The 24266-nt window shown below is 36.4% G+C and overlaps 4 protein-coding genes across 4 annotated transcripts; 2 read left to right on the top strand and 2 right to left on the bottom strand.

Moving 5' to 3' along the window:
* Positions 1-3281: 3281 nt before the first annotated feature.
* Positions 3282-4314, bottom strand: LOC113320416 (protein YIPF5 homolog). Its single transcript, XM_026568331.1, has one exon. It carries the CDS (start codon positions 4213-4215, stop codon positions 3490-3492), a length of 726 nt encoding a protein of 241 aa, XP_026424116.1. The 5' UTR covers positions 4216-4314; the 3' UTR covers positions 3282-3489.
* A 227-nt stretch (positions 4315-4541) lies between these two features.
* On the top strand, positions 4542-7653 carry LOC113323180 (CAAX prenyl protease 2-like). Its single transcript, XM_026571455.1, has 8 exons — positions 4542-4855; positions 5433-5492; positions 5651-5857; positions 6049-6160; positions 6785-6856; positions 7054-7116; positions 7238-7315; positions 7405-7653. Exons 1-8 carry the CDS (start codon positions 4598-4600, stop codon positions 7536-7538), a joined length of 984 nt encoding a protein of 327 aa, XP_026427240.1. The 5' UTR covers positions 4542-4597; the 3' UTR covers positions 7539-7653.
* Positions 7654-7928: 275 nt separating this feature from the next.
* On the top strand, positions 7929-12700 carry LOC113322636 (probable aspartyl aminopeptidase). The gene is made up of 9 exons (XM_026570764.1): positions 7929-8279; positions 8505-8640; positions 8803-9075; positions 9508-9640; positions 10434-10673; positions 10859-10991; positions 11155-11336; positions 11426-11538; positions 12438-12700. The coding sequence occupies exons 1-9, from the start codon at positions 7964-7966 to the stop codon at positions 12541-12543; spliced, it is 1632 nt and encodes a 543-aa protein (XP_026426549.1). The 5' UTR covers positions 7929-7963; the 3' UTR covers positions 12544-12700.
* A 4822-nt stretch (positions 12701-17522) lies between these two features.
* Positions 17523-19355, bottom strand: LOC113323426 (beta-1,6-galactosyltransferase GALT29A-like). Its single transcript, XM_026571738.1, has one exon. The coding sequence runs from the start codon at positions 18978-18980 to the stop codon at positions 17793-17795; it is 1188 nt and encodes a 395-aa protein (XP_026427523.1). The 5' UTR covers positions 18981-19355; the 3' UTR covers positions 17523-17792.
* Positions 19356-24266: the final 4911 nt, after the last annotated feature.

Raw genomic sequence — 24266 nt, 5'->3', positions numbered from 1 at the left:
AAGAAGGCGGCTAATAATGGTCTTATTAATGGCTTCAATGTGATAACTAATGGAACTATGATCACGCATCTACAGTTTGCAGACGACTTACTCGTATTTTTGGATGATGATGAGGCTCAAGTTCAGAATTTGAAGAATGTAATTGTTAGGTTTTGAAATTATCTCAGGCATAAGGGTTAATTTTAGAAAAAGCGTCATTGTAGGTATTGGCAATATGCATAATGGTGATGCTTGTGCTCAGGCTTTTGGTTGTGCTCTTACATCACTTCCTATAAATTACTTGGGGATTCCTCTAGGTAGAAAATATAAATCCAAGGAAGTGTAGAAGGATGTCATTCAAAAATTTCAACAAAAATTATCCTCTTGGAGAAGATCTTATTTATCAAAGGGTGGAAGGTTAATCATGATAAACAGTGTGCCCTCAAGTCTCCCAATATATATTCTGTTGGGATATATATTTAAAAACATAGTTTTATAATATTATATCCAACTTAGAGAAATAATGTGGTGGTATAATTTTGGGTTCCCACGTTATAGACTTGGGTTCAAGTCTCACCCATGCATTTGAATATGTATATTTATATATCTATAATATTTATTAAAATCCGAGAGAGCGTGGCTTCGGAGTCTTGGGAGGTCTTCTGATCCAAAAACTTATTTTTTGTTGTTTTAACTTTTGATTTCCAAAACGGTTTTTCAACTTAATATTCCCTAATTAATTCCATTAATTTTTAATATTCCCTAATTAATTCTATTAATTTTTGGTAATTATAATGTTGTCGTTTTATGACTGTTATGGAGCATTTTCAGTGCGGACTTATTGCGAAATTTATTTTCATTAAAACCGTATTGATGTTTTTTGAGTTATATAAGAAAAGTTTCTGGAGAAGATAAAGACATTGTTTTTTCATCTATTTTGAGTTCTGAGCAAGTGTTAGAGAGAGTATTTGTTAGTTCAATTTCTCATAGTGCAGAGAAATCGAAAAAGAGAGTGATCAACTGTTTTATCCCATAGGGTTTTCGACAAAAGTTGACTGCTAGCACAATCAAGAGGCAGAGTCGCGAAACACCTTAAAGATGGCGACCTAGTACGCGACTCAGCTGTTTGAGATTTACTTATTGTGTGAATTTTTTGTATTTTTTCCAACATATCCTTGTCAATGTTTGAAATGCCAATGTCAGTGTTAAAGGAGTTAGAAAAGATAACGAGGGATTTTATTTGGGTATCTACAAATTCTAAAAAGAAGAAAAGTTAGGTCAGATTGGTTAAAGCAATTGTTCCTAAATGTAGGGGTGAAATTGGGATCAAGAAGTTGAATCTAGTTAACAAGGCATTGTACGCCAAGTGGATTTGGCGTTATGGCAGTCAGAAGAAGGCTTTATGGAGGAAAATCATTCGAGAAAAGTTTGGAGGTGATACTAGTGCTCTTTTCCCAAGTAACAGTAAAATGACAGTTGGTTCTAGTTTCTAGCGATATTCTTAACTCCAAAGGGGTAATGACTAATAATACTTCTTTACAAGTTAAAGATGGTGCAAGGGTTTATTTTTGGCTAGACTCTTAGATTGGTGAGATCCTCTCAAGATTTTTTTCCCTTCTTTGTTTAAACTGTCTCGCAACAAGAAAACAACTATATAAAAGACATGTTTTCTATTAATTCAGCGTGGGATTTCAGTTTTAGCAGGAACTTAAGTGAAATGGAGCTTGGGGAGATAGTCAGACTTCTGCAACTATTGGGAGACCCAACAACGGTAATTTCAGAAGGAGCAGACTTAGGAGTTTGGAAATCAGGTACAGATTTTTCTGTAGCCAGTATGTACGAATTCTTAGATACTGATGATTATTTGAGATTCCCTCATAAACATCTTTGGAATCCAAAAATTCCCCTTAAAGTCTCTTTTCTAGTATGGACTTTAGTTTTCAAGGTGCGCCAACTTTGGATTACCTTTATAGAGGTGGTACCATTCAAGATGCGGCATTTATGTTTTGTCAGTCAGAGACTGAATCTAATTCACATCTTTTCCTTCACTGCACTTACACTAAACAAGTGCGGGATTAGACAGTTTTGGTGTTAGGTGGGTGCATCCGGACCGAGTTAGAGATGTTATCTGGGAATGGGGTTCCAAAAAAAGCAGTAGAAGAGCTAGAAAATTATGGAGAATTGTGCCTTTTGCGATCTGATGGAATGCGTGGAAGGAGAGAAATGACAGAGCTTTTAACAACAGAGCTAGGACTGCTAAGCAAGTTATAATTGGTGTTAAGTGTTCTCTCTTCAACTGGTCTATGCATACTGATTTGTTCTAAGATATTTCGCTTTCAACTATCATTTGTAACTGTGATGCTGTATTACACATCTAACTCATTGGGTTTCCTTTCTTTTCTTGTACTTTTGTCACGGATTTATTTGTGACACATTGATCTTTTAATAAATTTTTCCTTTACTTGACAGAAAAGAAAACAACAACCATTGTACCCCGTAGAACTTAAGCTATTAGTCCTTGCATGGTCAGAGTGTGAGTATATATATTATTACTGACCAAATATATCTTATACTGGTTCATGCTAGATCAAATACCAACTATATGTCTTTCTTCGAATCCAAATCCAAAGTTTTTTCCAGTAGTAAGTACCGGGTCGACTAGAGAATATCTCCTAAGTGTAGAACATAGGTTTTATGCCGGCCTGTCCGAGCCTCACACAACTTGCACTACGGTAAGCAAGAATACTTGACGCTATCCGCTTTGCGATTGTTTTAGTTTTTGGACCAGATGGAAAGTAGTCATCGTGTTAAAGGGATTACGAATTCTCGACCATTAATGCGGATATACTTGCACCATGTCTCGGTTGCAGAAGCTACGGGGTGTTTTCCCCTTCACAATCCTTCCAACTGCAACGCTACAGGGGGAATCCTCCTTTCACAAAACTACGGGGTTGCCTTTACGTGTTCGCTGATTGAGTTGTAAAGAAATTTGTAGGAAATAAAGGGGAGGGGTTGTTAGTCTACATACCTGAAAACCCACCTCTTCCACGCGTATTGCCGCCCTCCATTTCTGTCTGTCCAACACCTGCTCTGGTGAAAGATTTCGATTTCTCATGTCGTTCTTTACGCACTTGTCCCAAGTTAGCTTCGGTCGGCCTCTGCGTTGCATCCTATGATCCAACTATATGTCTTTCTTATCAGCATTAATTCAACTATGATCCAACTAGTTGTCCCATGTAGCCAATTCACAGCTACCCATCAATCGATTACATTACATTTACTGAAATTTTACAGGAAATAAGTAGAGATCAAGTAAAACAAATACTAGTAGTACATTGAATAACAGAAATATTATAGGAATCTATCACCTAGCAGCCTCTACATAATTGATTACATCAAGAAAGAAAGAAAGAGGAACATCAAGGAAAGCTACAGCTTACGCTTACAATATTCTCATGAAGAGACATCGGATTCGAATATTTTGCCAGTACAACAAACCCATAGATATGATCAGAATATTACCAACAAAGAAAACAACATGTAAATCAAGAAACAAGCATACGCTATCAACCCTTTATGTTCATCACCACAAGAAGCAAGTTCCACGAGCAGTCGCGTACAAACTCTAGTCGACCAGAACACGAACACTCCGGTAATAACAAAAATACCATTCCAACCTTGTGGGATAAACAGTGAGAATGCTGAAAGTATCACAATCGGAAACATACAGTAACCAAGAAGACTCAAACACCGACACAAGTCCAAATTCCCATTTTTCCCCGCTAACATATTAAACACGACATATAAGAAAAGCGAAGCAACCGAAACCCATCCTAACAAAATCCCAAAATGTAGTTTCCCGGCAAGTAATTGAAATAAACCAAATGCCATTAGAAATATAAATGGACCTGATAAATCCGAATCTTCATAAAGATTTGAATTAACTCTAAACGGGTTCATAATGGATACCGTTTTACGCCAAATCTGACGTGTATTGATACCAAGTTCTTCTAACAAAGGAAGTTCATCATCAAATGATCCATTATCAATACCAATTGGTGGAGCAGAGAACGAAGAAGAAGATGCTGCCACACCAATATCAAACGACATGAATGGAAGATTAGGATTTTTTGGCGGTGTAAATGGTGCAACCGGTGCACGTCTATGGTTCAAGCCATTTCCTGGGTTTCCACCTGACGGAAATACAACTGGTGGAACATTAAACTCTTTTGCCATTATAATGGTACTGCAAATGCTCCAACGAGTATAAAACTCCTCACCACCTAGATCCTACTGAAACGATCAGAAAACAAAACTATATATGATCTGATTAAATGTATGGAGTGAAGAATCAGAATTGAGGAAGTGGTTTGATGCGAGAGAATTGGAATGATTTTTGGGTCTCTGACTCTCTACTTCCTAATTAAGGCAACTGAAATAACCGTTTTTTCAAATCGCGTGCCATACAGAGTTCCGAGGGTTCGAGGCCCGGTAACTCCGGCCCATTATTTTGGATCTATTAATCTCTGTGGTGGGTTAGATTTGTCAATGTAAGTCAACCACAACAGTCTTCTCTGGACTCAATAATGAGATCTCCGAACTCTGATTTTCAATTTTAATGGGAACATCAAATCTTGTTGATTCATTAGGGTTCCCACCAATGGAAAACGTAGAAGAAGTATCAATATCTAAAACAATGGCGATAATTGCATGTACATCAATGTCAATCTTGTATGTTGCAATACTTTACTCACCAACATTGATTCTTCGTCTTCCGAATCCATCTACTTTGAACAGTTTCATGATCCGAAGGTTTATTTGTGCTGCTGTTTCTTCTGTTGTATCAATTTTTCTTTGTGCCTTCCTTCTCATCCCTGTAAGTAATAATAAACCCTAACTTTCAAAGTTTAATTTGGTTCTAAATATTTGATTTGATTTTTTCTGAAGGTTTGATTGTTATTAGATATGGGTCTCTAGAAATTGCAATAAAAGTCTAATTTTTTGGGTCAATTGAGTTACTCAGTATTAGCTATGAAGCTTGAAGGCTTGAATTTTCAGTACTGTCCTCATTTCTTGATGATATCTGGGTAGTATGTTTGTTGATTAAAGGAGTAATGTTATATTTGTTGACCAAATTAGTTTATGACATAATGTGGTAGTTGATACCGGAAGAACATGTTACCTGTAAATGCTTAATGCTTTGGAGCAGCAAAATAATCATTTACTACGAAACTAGGAAGTCATGAGTTATTCTCTAGTCTTTACTGTACTAGGAACACCTATAGACTAGAATGGAGACTGGAGACATCATGACTTTCTAGTCATGAGATGCTACTGTGTTTTGCAAGCCAGTTTGAGGATGTGGTTCTTCTTGCCATTTACTCTTTAGTTCTTTATTTGTGTATGTTATCATAAATCGATGCTGATTGTATACATGGTGATGATTTTGATAGATGGGAAAATGGGGTTTGTCATCTTTGTTTGGACTTTATGGCATCCGGGCGGATCATATGGTGAGTTGAATATTCTTAGTTTATATCAATTTATTGTAAACTAGTTCTAGGATTGAATGTTCAAAGTGTTGAGCAGATAATAATTTTTGTGTTACGCCTTTTAACGATATGCAGATTGGAAAAAGGGTGACTGAATTGCAATTTTATGTATGATACAGTGGAATGCGGTGGTTTATCCTCTCTGCCTGACTTCTCTCTTGTACATTGGGTCCTTCTTTACAATGCTTCTATCTCCAAAGAAATCAAGGAAAGAAGATAATGAAAATGCTGATTTATTCTGGTGTTTGAAAAATTTCATCTGGGGATTTCTTGAGGGCATGACTTCATTAACTTCCAACGTTTTGGCTTGGCGCAATTATGTGGTGGTTCGTATGTTTTCTTTTGTTATCTTCCTCATAATGTCTTGCTTGATTATGTTGTAGGCAACTTATTTCTCCTTATATTTGGTTCTGGATTGTAAGCTGGTTTATGTGTGGACGTTCTTCTCAGTGAGATGCAGGATTTTGTTTTTGCATTAAGGTGACATCTGAATTGCTGACCATTTCTTATTATACAGGCGCCACTGACAGAAGAGGTGGTATTCAGGGCGTGTATGATACCTTTGCTTCTTTGTGGAGGATTGAAACCTTATACGATCATATTTTTCAGCCCCATTTTCTTTAGCTTGGGTAAGTCTTCATTTATCATTTGTATCGACTTAACCTTTCGAAATTGAATGACTTGTACGGATTTTCTTGTTGAATATCTGCCCACTCACCTTAAATGTAGTAGAAGTAGAATGATAACATCTAAATAGAAAATGTGAATGTTCCCAGAATGAGCACTACAATATCAACTTTGTCCAGTTTATCTACCTGTTCTCCTAGCTGGTTTATCACTATAAGGAGGAACCTTTTGTAGTGGCGACTGTGGTGATTTTATAATTACCAGACGCGGTACCTTTGCTTGTCTTTGGTGGATCCAAACCATGTACTATCCTATTTTTCCGCAACAATTTCTTTAGCTCCTACATCTTTATTTATTTCTCTATCTACTTGGTTTTATAAACCTCAGTGACCTGTATAGATTTTTATTGAATTTCCCCATCTTTAATGTAGTGAATTCTCAGAGTGGGCATTATAATATCAACATTGTCCAGTTTATCCTCCTATTGTCCTAGTTGGTTAATCAATGTAAATTTATAAACTAATAGGAACCTTTTCTAATGGTATCATTATATTTTCTAGACATGTGATATGCGTGAAGTTGGGTTTACATGAAATCTGACCAGTCTTAACATTCCATTTTTGTAGCACATTTGAATCATTTTCTGGAGCTATATTTTCAGCAAAATTATACTTTTCTCAAAGCCTCCTTGATCGTAGGTATGTTTTTCCATCATTGTCTCTCTCAATTGAATGGTGTATTTAGATGGTGTAGAGCTATGGTGCAGCTAGCTAGGCTGCTATTTTAGTGTTATGGTGCTTTCTCAAGTAACTGTATATGTCGGTCCAGTTTAATGTGAATACTGATGATGGGCCACTCAGAATGAGCTAATGGTTTATTCATGTTTGTTTGACAGGTCTACAACTTGGGTACACTGTACTTTTTGGTTCATATGCATCTTTTCTCTACATTCGAACAGGTTTGACATATTTATCCTAGAGTTCTGATTGCAAACGGGCATTTCCTTAGCTACTGTGTGGTTGTGTCAAATAATTGCTCAGTTGAACTATATCTAAGACAGTTTGGATCTGTGTGTGCAGGACATCTGATAGCTCCTGTTGTCGCTCATGTAATTTGTAACATAATGGGATTGCCAATGCTATCATCACAAAGAAAAGGTACCCACATAATATTTACTGTTAAATTCAGATGTTACCTTCAAATCATAAGAGACCTCAGTTTCTTGTTTGTTATTATATTGTTTCAGGATTATCAATTGCTGCAACTGTAGCTGGATTTTTGGGTTTTATCTGGTTTCTGTTTCCAGCAACAAATTCCAGCCTGTATAATTACCGAACCGATAATTGCCTGTGCTGGCATGGATATTGCACTTTAAGTTAAAATCTGTAAATTGCAAAAACAAGTTATGTTTGGACAAAAAGATGCCCATGTCCTTTGTACTACTAATTTAAGTTGGTTTTTTCCACTTGCAAATGAATTGTTCAATTTCTTGTTTCTTCAGCTTTCAAAAGTTCGATCTTGTCAGTTAAGCTGTAAAAACTTTAATCTGAAGAGAAAATCAGGTAAACTTCAAGTCAGATGAGGGGTTACAGGTCAGATGCTGCCACCTCGCAGTATATCCGTGTTCCGGCATGCTGGGTGAACCCTGAAAGCTGAGACTTGAACCATCCGTGTTGCATAGCCTGTACATAAGAGTCGGTTCCTCAAATCCGACAGCAAAGAACTATACAGATATTGTTTTCTTTCTTCTCTTCAATTCAAAGTTTTCAAACTCTCTACAGAGAGAGAGAGCGAGATAGATAGAGATGGCAACGATGATGATGCATCATCGTTTTCAAATCTTGAGGAATTCATCTCCAATCCTCAGTTATTCGTTATTACCAAAATACCCTTCTTCTTCTTCCTTCTTTCGCCGTACTCCTCCTTGCTCTTACAAGAATCATCATCATCATCAACTCAAGTTCTTCTCCAATCGCCAGTTCTCCACCTCCACTACCCCTCTGTTCTGCTCCAAATCTTCTTCAGACCTAATTTCCGAGGTTGTGGTGCAGAACAAGACGTCTATAGTTGGGGACTTGCTGGATTATCTGAACGAGTCATGGACTCATTTCCATGCTACTGGTATGTGTAAATTTGATAGCTTTCTCTTAATTCAAACATGGGGTTTCCACCATTTCCAGTATTTTGTTTGTTTTGGACCTTAAATTGATGAAATTTTAGTATTTCATTATCAATTTGTCATTGTACTTACAGATTTTAGGGTTCGGGATTGTTATTGTAGTTATAGAGTTCAGGGTTCAGGATTGTTATTGTTTCATTGAAGTAATTTTAGCATGTCATTTACAGCTGAAGCAAAGAAACAGCTATTAGCTGCTGGGTTTCATTTGCTAAATGAGAGTGAGGAATGGGACCTTAAACCTGGTGGTCGTTACTTCTTTACTCGGAATATGTCTTGTTTGGTTGCATTTGCGGTCGGAGAAAAGTGAGTTGAGCATCCTTATCTTTTAGAAAATTTAAATTCGGTAATTCAATTGAGAATGGATCGAAATGTGGGAGATGGATTGTGATTGACTGGTATTTGTATGGCGAAAAATTAGGTGGCAAAGTAATCGATAGCTATTTGATAGCTAATACTGCTTTGCAGATACACTGCAGGTAATGGTTTTCATGCAATTGCTGCTCACACTGATAGCCCGTGTCTGAAACTGAAGCCCAAGTCTGCATCGTTGAAATCGGGATATCTTATGGTCAATGTACAAACTTATGGAGGTGGTTTATGGCATACATGGTTTGATAGGGATTTAAGTGTCGCTGGAAGGGTTATAGTCAAAGCTGGTGATGGGTCCTACGAGCAGAAGCTTGTGAAAGTTAAGAGGCCTTTGTTACGAGTTCCAACATTAGCTATCCATCTTGACAAGTAAGTCGCTTGATGTAGTTAAACGAATACTCTATCAATATCTACATGTTGCTTTAACTTTTTCTTTATGCCTCGTTATCTATTAATGGAAGGGTAAACGGATGACGCATAGATAATTAGATTGGTGTGCGAACTTCATGGTTAAATGCCTTGCCAGCATTTAGAACCAATTTCCCACATACTAGTATGGCTATAATCTGATGAGGCATTTCTGTTCCAACCTTGAGAACAAAAAATTGCATACATTTCTGTACCATTTTACGTATGCTCACTATGCAAATTTTGGGCAATATGGTTTTCATCATCTTGATTTGAACTTTAAGCTCCTTGTTCATCTCATTTAGTTTCTTTTTCAAATGGAGTAATCCTGTTTTCAATATTCCTTAAGTCAGTATTCTGATTCACACCGTCTGCTGTCATTTCTTTGTGTAGCACAGTAAACAAGGATGGGTTCAAAATAAACCTAGAGACTCAGCTCATTCCACTTCTTGCAACAAAGTTGGAGGAGCCATCTACGGAGTCCAAGGATAAGGCAAAAGTGTATCATCATCCACTGCTAATGCAGGTTTCTTCTCTTGGTCTTTTTCAATCAACTGTGAAGTAAAACCATTGGTACTTTGTCCTGTAAACCTTAAGAAGATTTGCTTATGGCGTAGAGAACCACATGCTGGAACCATTCAAAATGCAGAATTAGATAATTCCTGCGTCATGCTAGTCAATCCTTTTGTGAGAACATTATGTGTCTGGTTATATCTGTATTGCCATTTATCAAAATCTTTACCTATAGAAAACAAAGCACACATGGTTGGTCCTCTACCAACATTATGGTTGGTAACTGATTTGATGACATGTGGGCAGTGGGCTACGTCATTGGCAAGCGGTATGCACCTTCTAGGTGCATTTACCATTTCGAGAGCCTCTCAGCATGTCAAGTTTGTGAATTACAGAAAAAAATGTAGTTGCTGAATAATTTGAATTCCACGGCTCATGGCCTCTAATTGCATAGCCAAGCACATGCTGGGACCATTCAAATAATATGGTTTTTGCATCTAGCTAGTAGCTAGTTAATCATTTGGTGACAAGGATATGTGTTTAGTTTGTATATCTGGTCATTCGTCTAATTTGGTGATGGTTGAAAACAGAAAAAAGATGGTTATTCTCCTAGTTAGCCAGTTACTGCAACTTCTGCTTTTGGTGGTATTACAAACTCTAGGCGAACTTCATCTACAGTACTTACGTTTCTTTGTGTATACACCCTTTTAACATTTCAACTTTGCAAATTACAAGTGTAAATTTTAATGGTGTGGTTTCTGCTGCCTGTAAGAGCTATTCCTAACATTGTACCCATCTTTTTCCAGATTTTGTCAGATGAGCTGGGCTGTGGAGTTGAAGAAATCTTAGGCATGGAGTTGAATGTTTGTGATACCCAGCCCAGCTGCCTTGGAGGTGGAAACGATGAATTTATTTTTTCTGGTAGACTGGACAACCTTGCTTCAAGTTTTTGTGCATTGAGAGCTCTAGTTGATTCTTGCGTGTCACCTGGATCTTTGGCAAGTGAACAGGCTATCCGGATGGTTGCTTTATTTGATAATGAAGAGGTAGGTTCCGTTAGCTAGTTTACATTTCCTTGCAAGTGGTGTTAAATTTTTAGCCTTTTCCATGTATTCTCCATTCAGAGTCATAGCTTGGAATTAATGGCTGTCCCTATTCATCAACGTTCATATGTTATTGGCTTATTGCGAAACTACATATTAGCTCATACTGTCATCTCATCTTTGTCCAGGTGGGATCTAATTCAGCACAAGGAGCTGGTGCACCTACAATGTTTCAGGCCATGAGACGTATAGTTGGTTGCTTGGGTAACGAGTGTGCGCGTGAGGGCGTTTTTGAGCGTGCACTTCATCGATCTTTCCTCGGTGAGCTGTTGTCAAGTTTTTCTGTGTTTATTGTCAAGTTTTTTAATGTTCCTTGTTTTGATTAGCAGGACAGTGATTTACAGTTATTGTAACTTGATTAAGATATTTATGTTGGACTCATCCTGCATGTAGTAATTTCATCCCATCTGTTGTTTCTTTGCAGTTTCTGCTGACATGGCTCATGGGGTTCACCCAAATTTTGCTGATAAACATGAAGAAAACCACCGGCCAGAATTACACAAGGGGCTTGTCATCAAACACAACGCAAATCAACGCTACGCCACCAGTGGAATAACAGCTTTTCTATTCAAAGAAGTTGCTAAGATGCAAAACCTTCCTACCCAGGTTCACAATATGAATTTTGGGCCTTAGAAATATGCGTTACTAAGCTAATTCACAAATAAGATTGTGCTAACTCTTTCATTCTTGTACAGGAATTTGTGGTGAGGAACGACATGGGATGCGGCTCAACTATTGGCCCCATACTTGCTTCAGGGGTTGGCATCCGTACTGTAGATTGTGGTATTCCACAGCTTTCGATGCACAGGTACCCATTCTTCGCACCTTGTTGAAAATTTACCTATTACCCTGTTAATCCTAAACTGAGGTCTTACCATGTGAACCCTCAAATGCATCATCTTTTGCTAAGTTCTAGGATCCGGGTGTTGCAGTGGTTCCATACCCAAATAATCTCGTCACAGATCCCAAGATCTTGTCATAGTTTCAAATCTCAACTCTGATCCCAATGTTCAGAATCCCTGTCATGGCCAAGTCCTCTTTTCAGCTTCTTCCCCTTTTTGACTTATTCAGTGTAAAGATGGTCTGTATGAATACAGAAACGAAAATGATTGGTGTACCGCGGAGGAAATCCCGCGGCTGCACCGTGTGAGAGAGGAAAAAAAAAAGGGCCCCACCCCCTGCAAATTCCCCCCGGGCTGCCCTAACAGCCCTTGGATTTGTTTGCGGTGCAGATCGTGGTGCACACCTTCTTCTTCTTCGGTGTGTGTATCATCACTCATACAGAAAAGCATGATATTGAGCTAGAAGAGTAGCAGTGATATGGATTATGGGCCACTGGTAGTATTTGAAACTTGGGACCAGAAGTACTACACTATAGGTTTTTGTCAAATACCTTGTCATGTCTATAGAGAGGGGGTGATGTCCTTGTGTTCCCTCCAATTTCAAACTAAATTGAAACCAAATTTGACCTTTTTGTAAATCTACAGTGTTATCGATTTTGTACCTAAGTATATGCTCATTGCCCTGCTGACACAAATATTAAATGGTAGAAATAAGATTCTGTCATTGCAACTCAATCTCAACAAAAAACAAAAGCAAAGTTATGTTTCTTGATCTGGTATCCGTTCAGTTAAGAAGATAACTAGTTTGCTTAAAGATACAAACTGATATTGGCATTTTTTTTTCCTTTTTCTGGTTTGTTTGCAGTGTAAGAGAAGTATGTGGAAAAGAAGATGTTGATATTGCTTACAAGCATTTCAAAGCATTTTACCAGACATTTTCTAGCATCGACAAGAAGCTAAGCGTCGATTAATTCCCTGGTTCTTCTTTTTAAATCTTTCAACCATTTTTAGTGTTCTTGATTAATTAAAAAGACTACATAAAACACTTCATATTTCATTTCTATGTCTTCTTCTTAGATAACATCTTTGTAGGTCAGCTTAACTTGATGATTACATTAACAACCCCCCAAAATACCCCAAAATAAGAAACAAAAAGTAAAGTGAAACACATAATACTAGCTAAGTACTATTACTGCTACTACTGTTCTTCATGTTGTATAGACTAAGACTATTCCCATTTCCCACTACCTAATTTCCATTCCTCCTCCTACCACTTTGATGACACTTTTTGACTAGGATCAGGGTTTGCTAGAACTAGTCAAGCCTTGATTAGTAGACGTAGAATTGTTCTTGTTGGGGCTCGACTTAGTTTTGTTTTGGTTTGCTTTAGATAACTTCTGCTTGAGTTCAGATAACAGTGCTTGATTCTCTTGGTTGAGAAGTTGTGCTTTCTTCCTAAGCCTTTCATTCTCTTGAATTATGCAGTAGTTCTGCAAGTATAGCTTTGCATTCAATCTTTCCATGACTCCCTGAAAGAAACACAAACCTCATCAGAAAAGATAGAAGAAGAAGCTTCAATGGAACAGAGCAAAAACAGAGAAAGAAGAAGTACAAAATTTAAGATCCATAGCATGCATGATACTTGGAATCAGAGGAGACAGAAAGAGATATATGGATAGACTGAAAGAAAGAAAACAAAGATGGGGGGTGGATACCTCAAAAAACAAAACAACCATAAACTGAAACAAAAAGGAAGAACAGAGAAGAAGAAGAAAGAATGTCACCTTTTAGGTTGTTGTTGTTGTTTAAGGTGGTTAAGAGCTTAAGAATAACTGTAAACAAAGGAGAACTTGGAAAGCAGAGAGAGCTTGACAAATGACTAAAACTAGGAAAATGGGATGTGAGGAGGTGGGGTTTGTTTATTCCAATTTATAGAGGATTTTCTTTTCTAAAGAGAGAAGAAGGGAGGGCAATGGTGTAGTGAGAGAAAGAGAGGGAGGAGAGAGACTTGCATGGTCACTCCATAAGACAACTGTTGCAGACACAACAATCATGCATATTCTCCTTTGCAATAACTCTAATTCTTTCTTCTTGTTTTGTTCGTAGTAACAAGGAAAGATTTTAAATGTTTTGGGACATGATTATATTTTGTGATGGCGTCATTCTAATGATCTTGTGTGCAGAAGTTTTACAAGGGTATTTTCGGTAATAATAATCACTTTTTGTGCAAGGATAGTTTTGGAATAAAAAAGGGGGTGAGCAGAAGTTGTAAGGGTAGTTTAGGAATTAAAAAGAGTGTGATGTTTCCAAAATTTTGTAAATGATGACTGAGAGAAGGGAAGAGACAGAGCCGTCCGCAGAAAAATTGCAATGATGCATGCAGCAGAGAGGGTTTGGGATGGGGCTCGAACATATCCCACGCACTATTCCCCTCCATTTCCTCATCCACCACCACCACATCCTCCACCACCTCATTTATCATCATCATTATGGCTCTTCTTCACTATCTCACCCCCTCTTCTTGTCTAAGGCACTGTTTGGTGTTTCTTGAATTGTTAGTCTTAATCCAACTCTTTTGGTTCAATGCAATGATAAGTGCATGGAACCATTGAGTTTCATTTTTTTTTTATTTTTTTTTTCTTAAAGAAAATTAATCATCGTTAATGGAAGGGAGTTTAAAAGTGATATATTATCAAAACCCTATTAAGAATCACTAAAGTGTGATTTTTCTTGAATCACTATTGTGTCAAAGTTGAGTTGGATATAGCAAGAACAAACATTCCTTTAGTAACTTTAGTATTTAAGCTTTAAATTTATGTTTATGTACCTTGGGACTATAATGATGGTAATTATCTTTTGTTCTGTATAAGAAGTTACTTGTAACACTGCCCATAATCTAGTTTAAAAGACTGAAAACAATAATTACATTTTTCTTTTTATCCTTCTCTAGATATCCTTATAAGGGAACTCTATAACCTAGGTTATAGCTAGAGGTTTTAATTAAGAGTGCATTAAATCCGTGTTTAAAAGTTTTATTAAAAAATTAAGCTTTAATTATTTCTATTTTTTTTTTCAAAAAAACATCAATTTTAAGAACCCCCATTAAAAATTAATGAAATGATTTGAAACTCCAAGTGAAAAATGAACACCCCAATGGCAGCAATGACATGATGATGGGTTCATGAAGAACTCGTTTAATCAAAATAACTAAGATTAGAGAGATGATTAAGTAAGCTCATAGTTTTTTCATTCTGCACATAATCACATTCTTTAGGTTTATATCGAAATGATGGTTATGAAGGGTTAATATGGTCTTAAATGTTAGGTAGAAACAAGATTAACATTTGGTTACTTTTGAGTTACTTACTAGAGTCATAATCATGATTAAGCAGCTTAATACCAATGGGCTGTTAATAAAACTATTCACAAATTTATTTATCTTTGTAAGTTTCTTTTATTTTTCAAAATGATGATCAGTATATAAGACAATATCCATGATTATGGGTTTCGTGAACAACAACAAGACCATGAAATAATTTACTATTATGCAGACCTAATAATTATTATCATAAGGCTGCAGCTAGAAATAAAGAAAAAACGCAAGCGCATTCAGAACAAATCCAATAGCTAGAAGTTACTACTTGTGAAGAGAATACAATGCAGCATTAGAAACCATGTCATGGGATATCATTATTTCTTAATATTCATGTTAATTTGTCCCATATAATCATTTTTCTTCATTCATTCATTCACGTATGTGCCAACCATATGATGAAACAACATAAATGGCTAGTACAGAGAGGAGGAATTAGTTATCTTCCGCACCATCTCCCTAACAAAATGAGTCTTGTTGATAAAGAATTTTTTTTAAAAAAAATAAAAAAACTGAACTGGTTTATGTTGGAAATGGGTTCTTTTTAAATGGTTTGTTGTTTTCGGTGCAAAAGAAATCGGTTTCTAATTCGAGAAAGTGAATTTTTGGCCAACCGAACCAAATATGCGAGTCGTATGTGAATATATATGTACAAGAGATTGATTTTATGGTCTTTAATTTAAAATCGAAATTAATTTTTTACTCCACCAAGTTTCATTGTTAATACCAAGTTCATATCCAATAGATATGAAACTGGAATAAAATTCTTAGATATAATTATGATAGTCAAAAAAGAAAAAAAAAAGTCATACAAATAAGCTATCATATTGTCACGTACGAATGTATAATTTCATGCACACCAGTCATAAAAGTTGAGCCGGAGATACCAAAGCTTGAATCTGCTTTTTCAACAAAATTATAACCTGTTGGCATTTGGTTTGCCTTGTTTTGTTATGTGTCCGGTATACTTTTTCAATACCACTTTCGAAACGAAAAAACAGCTTTGGGCACCTTATGGGCCAAGGTCTACTCTTGGCTATGGGTTAACCAGATTGTTCTTGCAAATCCTGTACAGAAATATTCAAGATGGGCAAGTGAACTCTTCATCATCAATGTGATTGATCTTGAAAAACATGTTCACATCAACTACGGTTAAGATGGGCATGATGAATGATGATCTCTAAATGTTATTATGATTTTTCTTATAGGCTTTGAGAGGGGTGTGGAATAGGCTATTCATCACTTGGACAATTTGTACATGGGGTTGCATTCAACTTCTACTATTTACCTAACCCTAGTAAAGATGAATTTAAGACATATATAGTGCAACAAAAAAGAAAGATATTGACAGATTTTAACATCTTAACTTCTACTTAACAACCTTCCAAAGTTCAAAGTTCAAACCATAGCTGCAAGTCATTGTTTCTAGTGATGGATGGGTAGTCATTATTATTATAAATTTTAATCATACCATCTCCTACGGGAGATAATGATGGAGATGGACGTAATGTGCATCATTGAGGAGAGGGTTAGAGTTGGACCAGAAAAAAAAAAGTAGAGACCTCAAAATCTAACAGTAGTTCAACTGGAACTAGGACGTTTCACAGACAATTGCAAACTCAATTTGGTCAGGGTTTTTCTAGTTCTAGCGAAGTGGGGACTCTGAAGTACTAATACAATAAAACTTATCAACAGGACCGGCAAAAAAGAAAAGCGCAACAACATTATTCAATCTGCATTCATCGGAACTCAGTCAATATTACATCAGAATTTCATTAAAGTCTTAAATGCATCAGAACTCTTGATAAAAATGAATCTTTCAGGTCTGCAGAGCTTCAAAATGTACAGCAATAATATTGATACCGAGAACTCTTGGACAAACTAGTAGTATCTGGATATACATACATACACAAGAAGCTGTACAAATGGGAACCTACAACAAGTTTAACATGATACATGATTTTCACCTTGTCAGGAAAATTGAAAAACTGGTCAGTTATGAACTCTAAAAATGAAAAGCTGCACAACAATCTGTTCATTAAGCATAGAAAATTGGATATATCGAGCTCCTCGCCTCCTTCCATATCCACCGAAGACAGATCGGTCTTACCTTTTCATATTAAGCTTGCCAGACAGAGTATCTATTGCAGAAAAACTTTAACAAAACAGCAAAGTACAGAACAACGCCACAAATTAACCCACTTTAATCATGGATTCCAATTTGGATACAAGTTGTTGAATATTCATAAAGATAAGAACAAATAAAGAGACATTATAATCAGGTTCAGCTTCACAAACAATAAATTACACAGAAATTTGATTTCATGTCCATCAAGTATGCCACAACTTTCCGTACACATGCCATTCATATTCCATATCGAGTCTAAAGGATAAAGCTACAATAAGTGCTAGTTTATCATGTGGTGATATTTATGACCCACAATGTCATAATAACTCAAACCAAGTAGTTTCAGTATAATGCACATTTCAACGAAGACTCAAAAGAAGCAAAATCTTGACATCTGACATCAAATTTAAAAAAATTCAAGCATACAACTAACTAATAGGACGCAAAAGTTTCAAATGTAGAGATTTTCATTTCAATATCGAAGCCAGAATGATGGCATTACATTTCTAGAGTTCAAGCTTACACAGTAACTAGTGCCCGATACTACCTATGCTAGTATAGGATCTCCAAAAAGATGAGATATCTTTAAACAATTTCCTTTTTTTCTTTTGCATTTCCAGATTTCGTGGAAATTTACAACACCAAAAGAAAGAAACCAGAGCCAAAATACAACTTAACTGATCCCACATATCACTAAACATATCAGACATATAATGAATTCAATGATATATAACCACCGGAGGAACTTTGAATTTGTTGGCAAGGAACGGAATTACCTCTGGGTTCTCCACCAAATCGCGGTAGAAAGCGTATTCTGCTTGATAATCGTGCAAATGAAGCTCCACCTTCTGATTAGTATGATAATGGTGCTTTGCTACGACAGATTTCCCAAACCCAAATATACTAACTTTATCGCAAACCCCTAACGCAAGCATTACAGCTTGCATACCAGAAGAGTAATGAAACATACTTCCGTCGTGCGAAGGAGCCCATTCTTCAGGCGATTTCCCAGTCACCTCCGTAAACAGTTTCAACGAATAATACTTGACAATTCGAGAACACAAAACATCAAACCTCGCATCTGTAAAAAGCAACGGAGCTTTATGCGTAGAATTGCATAACGTATAATCCATCAAATGTATTGCTTGACAAATATACATAACAATCGGAACCTTTTCACCATACGGATGACAAAAACACGTCTCCCTTCTAGCACACAGATGCAATATATTGCTATTCACAAACGAAACACTAGTTTTGGACCCCACATTCTTCTCATACCCTCTAGTCCTCGCATTATTCAACCGAATCACAAACTCATGCTTATCAATCATATCCCCGTACTCATTCTTCAACAAAATCCCACTATTCCCCACCACCGCACACGAATCATACTTCCTCCCATCCAAATTCCCCAAACCGTAATGCTCATCCACCGGCCTTTTCACTTGACTAATCAATCCCCCCATAACATCACCACCTTCAAACCTCTTATTCCTAAACCAGTCCCTCAGAACTCTCCGAAACTCTAACCAATGTCTATAATACTTCGGCGCACGGAAACTAACAGGTATACCACGAGTAGACGACCTATACTCACTCCCTCTAATACGATTATTATATGAAGAAATCGATCTATGTCTCCCTCCCCCATAACTCCCCTGTAACAAATTCTCAATCTCTCTTTTCGTTTTCTCTTCTCCTATATCAATCTCTGCATATCTAATCAATGTTTTGTTCATTTCATTTCCTTGCTGTAATCTCAATCTCTGAATGGATTTGGAACTACTGAATACTCTACGAACTGCGATTTTACAACTCATTGAAGTAGCAATAGCGATGAATAGAAACACAGTAAACACTAATCTTAGAGATCCTTTCATTTCTAATATAGATGAAATCTTCATCAGATTCTTTTTTTTTACTAAATCAAGAAAATCAAGAACATTTCAACAGATCCTAACAACTTTATCAATCACTACTATTTTTAGTAAATTCATACTTACACATCTATTATTGCTTGCCGGAATGTGACTTGCTGTTAATCCAAAATGCTGATTTTGGGGCCTAGCTCTGGAGAAGAATAATGAACCATAGATCTTGAAGTGGAAATCTTGCCATTTTTTGTTTCTCTCTCAGTCTCTTTACAGCTGAAAGTGATAAAACCAGAGAGATTTTTTTTTCGTTGGTACTCCCCAGGAATAAAGGAGATGCTCTCTAAGGAGCAAAATGAGGGGCTCTTTTTGTGATAAAACCAGAGAATTATTATTTTTTTGATTAAGGATTGGATTTATAGAAACTAAGTTTGATTAATAGCTCATTAATTGCAAATTTGATATCTTTAAGTAAATGATTTTTCTGAGTAAAATGAGTTGTTGTTTGTTTTGGGCCGTTGGATTGGAGAGGAGATGTGTGATGTGATGGACTGATGTTTTGTCGGTGTGATTTTATATAGTGAGAGAAAAAGAAAAAGGTTGTCTAATTCAGTAATTCTCTTTTCTTTTATGACTGTTTTTGATTTAGCTCTTTCCTATCATAAATCTTATTTTCCTCTTGCATCATCGACAATAATTTAGTATAATGTCAACCAAGTTACTAAAGAAACCTTAGCTAGTTTAGTTTGTTCTAGTTGCAGGATTGAGTTAAGGGTGAGTTTTCTAGGAGTAAAAAATGTTGGCTATATACCTAGTAGGTACTAGCTTGACAAGAGCATGAATACATTATTTGCATTGATATATTTGGAACCAACCTATCTTACCAAAAAAACAAAAACCCCATCCTTGACACGCAATTATGTTGCTAGTTTATTTCGGATGGTGAAAGTCATGGAAGGCACATGAGCTTGATATTTTGACATATTCCAAGCAGGCTCATCAAATTTATTCGTATAATAAATTGCTTTTCTCTCCAAGATGTAAGATGATTGCTGGTCGTGGTTGCAATATTTTATAGTAGTCGTATATATCAGTAATGGCCAGTCTAAGTAGTAACAACGGTGGAGTTACTAGAGTAGCTAGGGAAAAACACTTACCAATCCTTGAATATTAAAAGCTTGGCGAGGAGCATGAAATTCTATTTGTATTTCTCTTTGGTATATGATATATAAATCTTTTTTTTTCAAAAATTTCAACAAACTTTTTTTATCAATAAAACATTTGATGCTGATGATTTTCAAACTCATGTCATCGATATCATGACCAATTTTTTTTTAAACATTTGAATGCAAAAACGAATTTTCTCCCTAAACACGAAATTGTGGGCCCATTATGTTTATGGGCCTGATTGATCTTAGCCTATTAGAGGAAGAAGGAACATATTTTAAGGATTGTTGGAATTTTGAAAGGGCTCAATAATGAGATAGAATATGATTGTTTGGTAGTAATCCTCGTACCAAAATAGTTTTGTAATGGTTAAAATGCCCCTTTTAATGTCTAGAATCGGCCAGGTTGGAGAGAAAAATTCCAACCATAGCCCACATTTTCAGTTTCCACGAATATGAAATGATGAAAACTAGCCATGCTTAGTTTTCCTATTTTTACGGCTTGTTGGATGAACCGTAGCAACTGAAAACCTCAGCTACATCTAGGAAATCATGAACTCCTTGTGGGTAAATAAGTTTTTCAATTATAACGGTTAGGTTATGTCATCATTCGACCTAGCCTTCGGTAGGCATGGTGTTTGTTAAAATACATGGTTCTTCCTGAACTAATTTGACCAGGAGCCAATTTTCAAGAAAAATAAAACTGGCGAAAATTAAAATATATCTGGAGTTATTACTAATAAAATCATAAGGAACCTATTGTTTAGAAGAACTGTTAATATAACTGCAGAGCACTAGTGAATATTCGACATTATCTTTAATGTAACCAATTGTATGGAATATTTTTAATTAGACTTTCGAATATTGAAGAATACCTAAACATATTGTTAATTAAACTGTCGATTAAAGGTATTTTTAATAGCCTTTTCTATGACTAGGTTTTGAATATTCATCCCGGCCGCAAAAAAACTTGGAAATATTTCGAAATTATAAAGTCACGTACGACTAGGTTTTGAACATTACGGCCCAGCCGTATAACTAAACAAGTTGCGACTACATAAGTTTAGGTCAAGAAGTAACTACTTATGGTTAGGATTTTTTGCGACAAAAAAATTAGATTTTGAAAATCTTAATTAAGGATAGAAGTTCATCATTTTATACCTGTAACAATAATGACCGACCCTTCATAGATATTATCCCTACTAAAGAAATTCATTATTGTAATGACCGACCCTTCATAGATATTGTCCCTACTTATCCACTAAAGTAATCCGACAGTGTCGGGTTTTCAACGGGCACTGCATGCAGTCATCTAGAAGAGGCTTCCGAGAGATCCCCCATCTCTAGATTATTCTCTCCTCAGCACGCTTAATTGCAGATTTTTCTGCCAACTCTAAATCCAACTGTGTTGAAAAGGACCCGGTGTTAAGAAAGGATAAACCATTACTTATATTCCTTTTAGAGAATTCTAACTTTCGAGGCGGGGAATTTCAATGCCACCACCTTAAACTAGAGCAGTCCTCGGCTCCACAATATATATTCAAGACTAGATCTTCGACGTTCGCTGCCTCTAATGAGACATGCACCTATACCAACCATGTCAAGTATACCTTCCCACCCTTGGAAGATGACCCCTCTTCGACTCTTTTAGCATTTGTAATGACCCGATCCTCCACCGGTATTGCCTCCACTTAGACGCTGATTTAGCCGGTGATATGCCTGACCCTCCACCGGTATTGTTCCCACTTAGCCATTGACTTTATCCGGCAGTGTGGCGTCTTCAACGGGCACCGCTATGGTCATGCAGAAGCCGCTTCCCGAGAAGTCCACCATTCCTGGATTACTCTTTCCAAAGCACGGTTAACAACAGAGTTTTTGTCAATTCTGGATCCAATTATGCCAAAAGGCCTCTGTGTTAGTAAAGGACAAAACACTACTTTTATTCCACTCGGTGAACCCTACCTTCCAAATCGGGATATTACAATCATTCTCTAACCGTATAAGGTTTTACGACTAGGAAATTATAACCACAACCTAGACGTAAATACACTTGAAAATGAAAATGGAATTTAATTTTGAACGAGTATAACTTATTTCAGCCATTTAAAATAAATGGGTTTCTTGATAAATTTTTCTTTTTGATCAATAAAGGAAAGTTCTTACCCATATACTGGATTGATGAATTCTTCATTTTGTTGTTGTAGTTTTTGGTTTTATTTGGGAATAGTAAATAATTTTAGATTTAATTAAGGGGTACGATAACATAATAATATTATTTTATCAAGGAATAATTTAGTCATTTGTTGTGGATCGAGACATATCCCTATATCGATCTAGATAGATTTATAGGTTTCAAGATAAATGATTCTTGCAACAAATCTCATCACTAGGTTACTAAATTAGAGTATGGTTTTTCGAGTGATAAAGATATCAGATGACGATATCAATGACGTGAACTTGAAACTCGTCAGAATCACAAATTTTATCAATCAAATTCTGATCTTTTGGAAAAATCGTTCGAAAAGTTGTCTAAAGCACTTGAAGGAAATGATATTGGCACCCACATATTGGATAAGGGGCACCCCATGGCACCCCCATGAGAGCTGATATCTACACTCCTACTCTGGATAGGGGCACCCTTTATCTTCACCAGAATTTTGGCCGGAAAAACTGAATTCAAATTTAGTTTTGCAGCAGAATTTTCAGGCGAGATTTTGCTGGAGTTTTGCCCGGATTCAATGGGCTCTTTGGATTGGATATATCCTGTTATGACTAAACAGGGATGGTAGGTGTGATTGGATCGAATGAGTTGGACTAGATAAGCTGGAAGAAGAAATCAGAGGTGTGGAGTTTCACGGGACTGTTGAGATTTCATGAATCGGATTTGGAGTGATTCAGCTGCATATTTTTGTTGGGCTGGACTTCTTAAATCATAACAGGGTTGGTGTGTATGTTTGGATCAAGTATTTTGGGCTGAAAAACCATGTTGGAGCGAAACAGGGGAGATGGATGTCTATCGAAGTTCTGTTGATGACTAGGAGGAGATTTAGTCGGAGATTGACGTGGAGATGGATTGGAATTTAGTTGATGAGTCAAAACAGGATTCGTATGAGCTTTAAATTCGATAAAACAGTGACAAATCTTCGGTTTGAGCGAAACAGGGAAGTGAAGTTATTATCGGACTTTATGGTTATATATATGGGAGTTGGAGAGATTATGGAGAGGTTAACTATATTTGGGACTCTATCTTACCTTATTTGAGAAGTTTACAACTCACAAAACCTCGTAGAGAAGCTTGGCAGGGAAAGAAATCCCAAGAATTGAGGTGGAGGAAAGATAAGAATAGCCGAAGATTTCTTAAAGTTCAATCGACCTGTGGGCTAATAGCTCATAGAAGACCTATGTACACTTTGGGGAAGTTTAGAACATAGCAGAGCATAAAAACACCAAGTTGCAGAGATACGGACGAGAGGAAGAAGAAGAACACAAAACAACAGTAAGAGACGGTCACAGAATCCGTGGCCTTTTCTTCCAAATTCAATCACTTTGTCACAATTTCTGTAACAATTACTCAGAGTTCGCAAAAATTCTGTGTTAGGGTACTTTGTAACAGTGGTTCGTAACAATTATATCCGTTACAAACACGCTGTTTTATACCTTCTCTTCTTTTTAATCAACTTTTGAGCAACAAACATGTATTTTGAGCAAGTGGTTAATATGAGGAGCTAACCCCATTTCTGACGCGATAGAGGAAGCTATTTTTCCAACAAAAAGTGGTATATTCTTATTTATTTATTCATCGCAATTATTTTTATAATTGTTTTGCCTTGAGTGAAAATTGTTTGAATGATTCTTGTTAAGCAATTGTTATTTCTTTTGATAGAGCATGCTTAGACCTAGGTTTTTGATGTGCTTCAGATTTACACTTGTTATTTTGAGAATCTACTTGTTGCAATAGTTTAGAATCAAATTGAACGAAAAAATTGCATGAATACAAATATTAGATTAAATCACTTTGAACTTGGAAAATAGTGGAATCTTATCCTCAGTGTTCTTTAATATTGATATCAACTTTGATTGAGTTTGCTATAATTTTTAGTGAGTTTTCTATTTTAATATTAGAATTTAAGTCTAATATATATCCTTCGCAAGT

This window comes from Papaver somniferum, chromosome 11 (assembly GCF_003573695.1).
Source record: "Papaver somniferum cultivar HN1 chromosome 11, ASM357369v1, whole genome shotgun sequence".
Classification (NCBI taxonomy): domain Eukaryota; kingdom Viridiplantae; phylum Streptophyta; class Magnoliopsida; order Ranunculales; family Papaveraceae; genus Papaver; species Papaver somniferum.
The sequence above is the reverse complement of the archived record's forward strand: the minus strand, read 5'-3'. Positions and strand labels throughout refer to the sequence as shown.

Coding starts and splice junctions, on each gene's coding strand:
- LOC113320416 (XM_026568331.1), bottom strand. CDS start 4,215: ATGGCAAAAGAGTTTAATGTTCCACCAGTTGTATTTCCGTCAGGTGGA.
- LOC113323180 (XM_026571455.1), top strand. CDS start 4,598: ATGGGAACATCAAATCTTGTTGATTCATTAGGGTTCCCACCAATGGAA. Junction 5,493..5,650: donor GCATCCGGGCGGATCATATG/GTGAGTTGAATA, acceptor TGTATGATACAG/TGGAATGCGGTGGTTTATCC. Junction 7,316..7,404: donor GCTATCATCACAAAGAAAAG/GTACCCACATAA, acceptor ATATTGTTTCAG/GATTATCAATTGCTGCAACT.
- LOC113322636 (XM_026570764.1), top strand. CDS start 7,964: ATGGCAACGATGATGATGCATCATCGTTTTCAAATCTTGAGGAATTCA. Junction 9,076..9,507: donor TTAGCTATCCATCTTGACAA/GTAAGTCGCTTG, acceptor TTCTTTGTGTAG/CACAGTAAACAAGGATGGGT. Junction 10,674..10,858: donor CTTTATTTGATAATGAAGAG/GTAGGTTCCGTT, acceptor ATCTTTGTCCAG/GTGGGATCTAATTCAGCACA.
- LOC113323426 (XM_026571738.1), bottom strand. CDS start 18,980: ATGAAGATTTCATCTATATTAGAAATGAAAGGATCTCTAAGATTAGTG.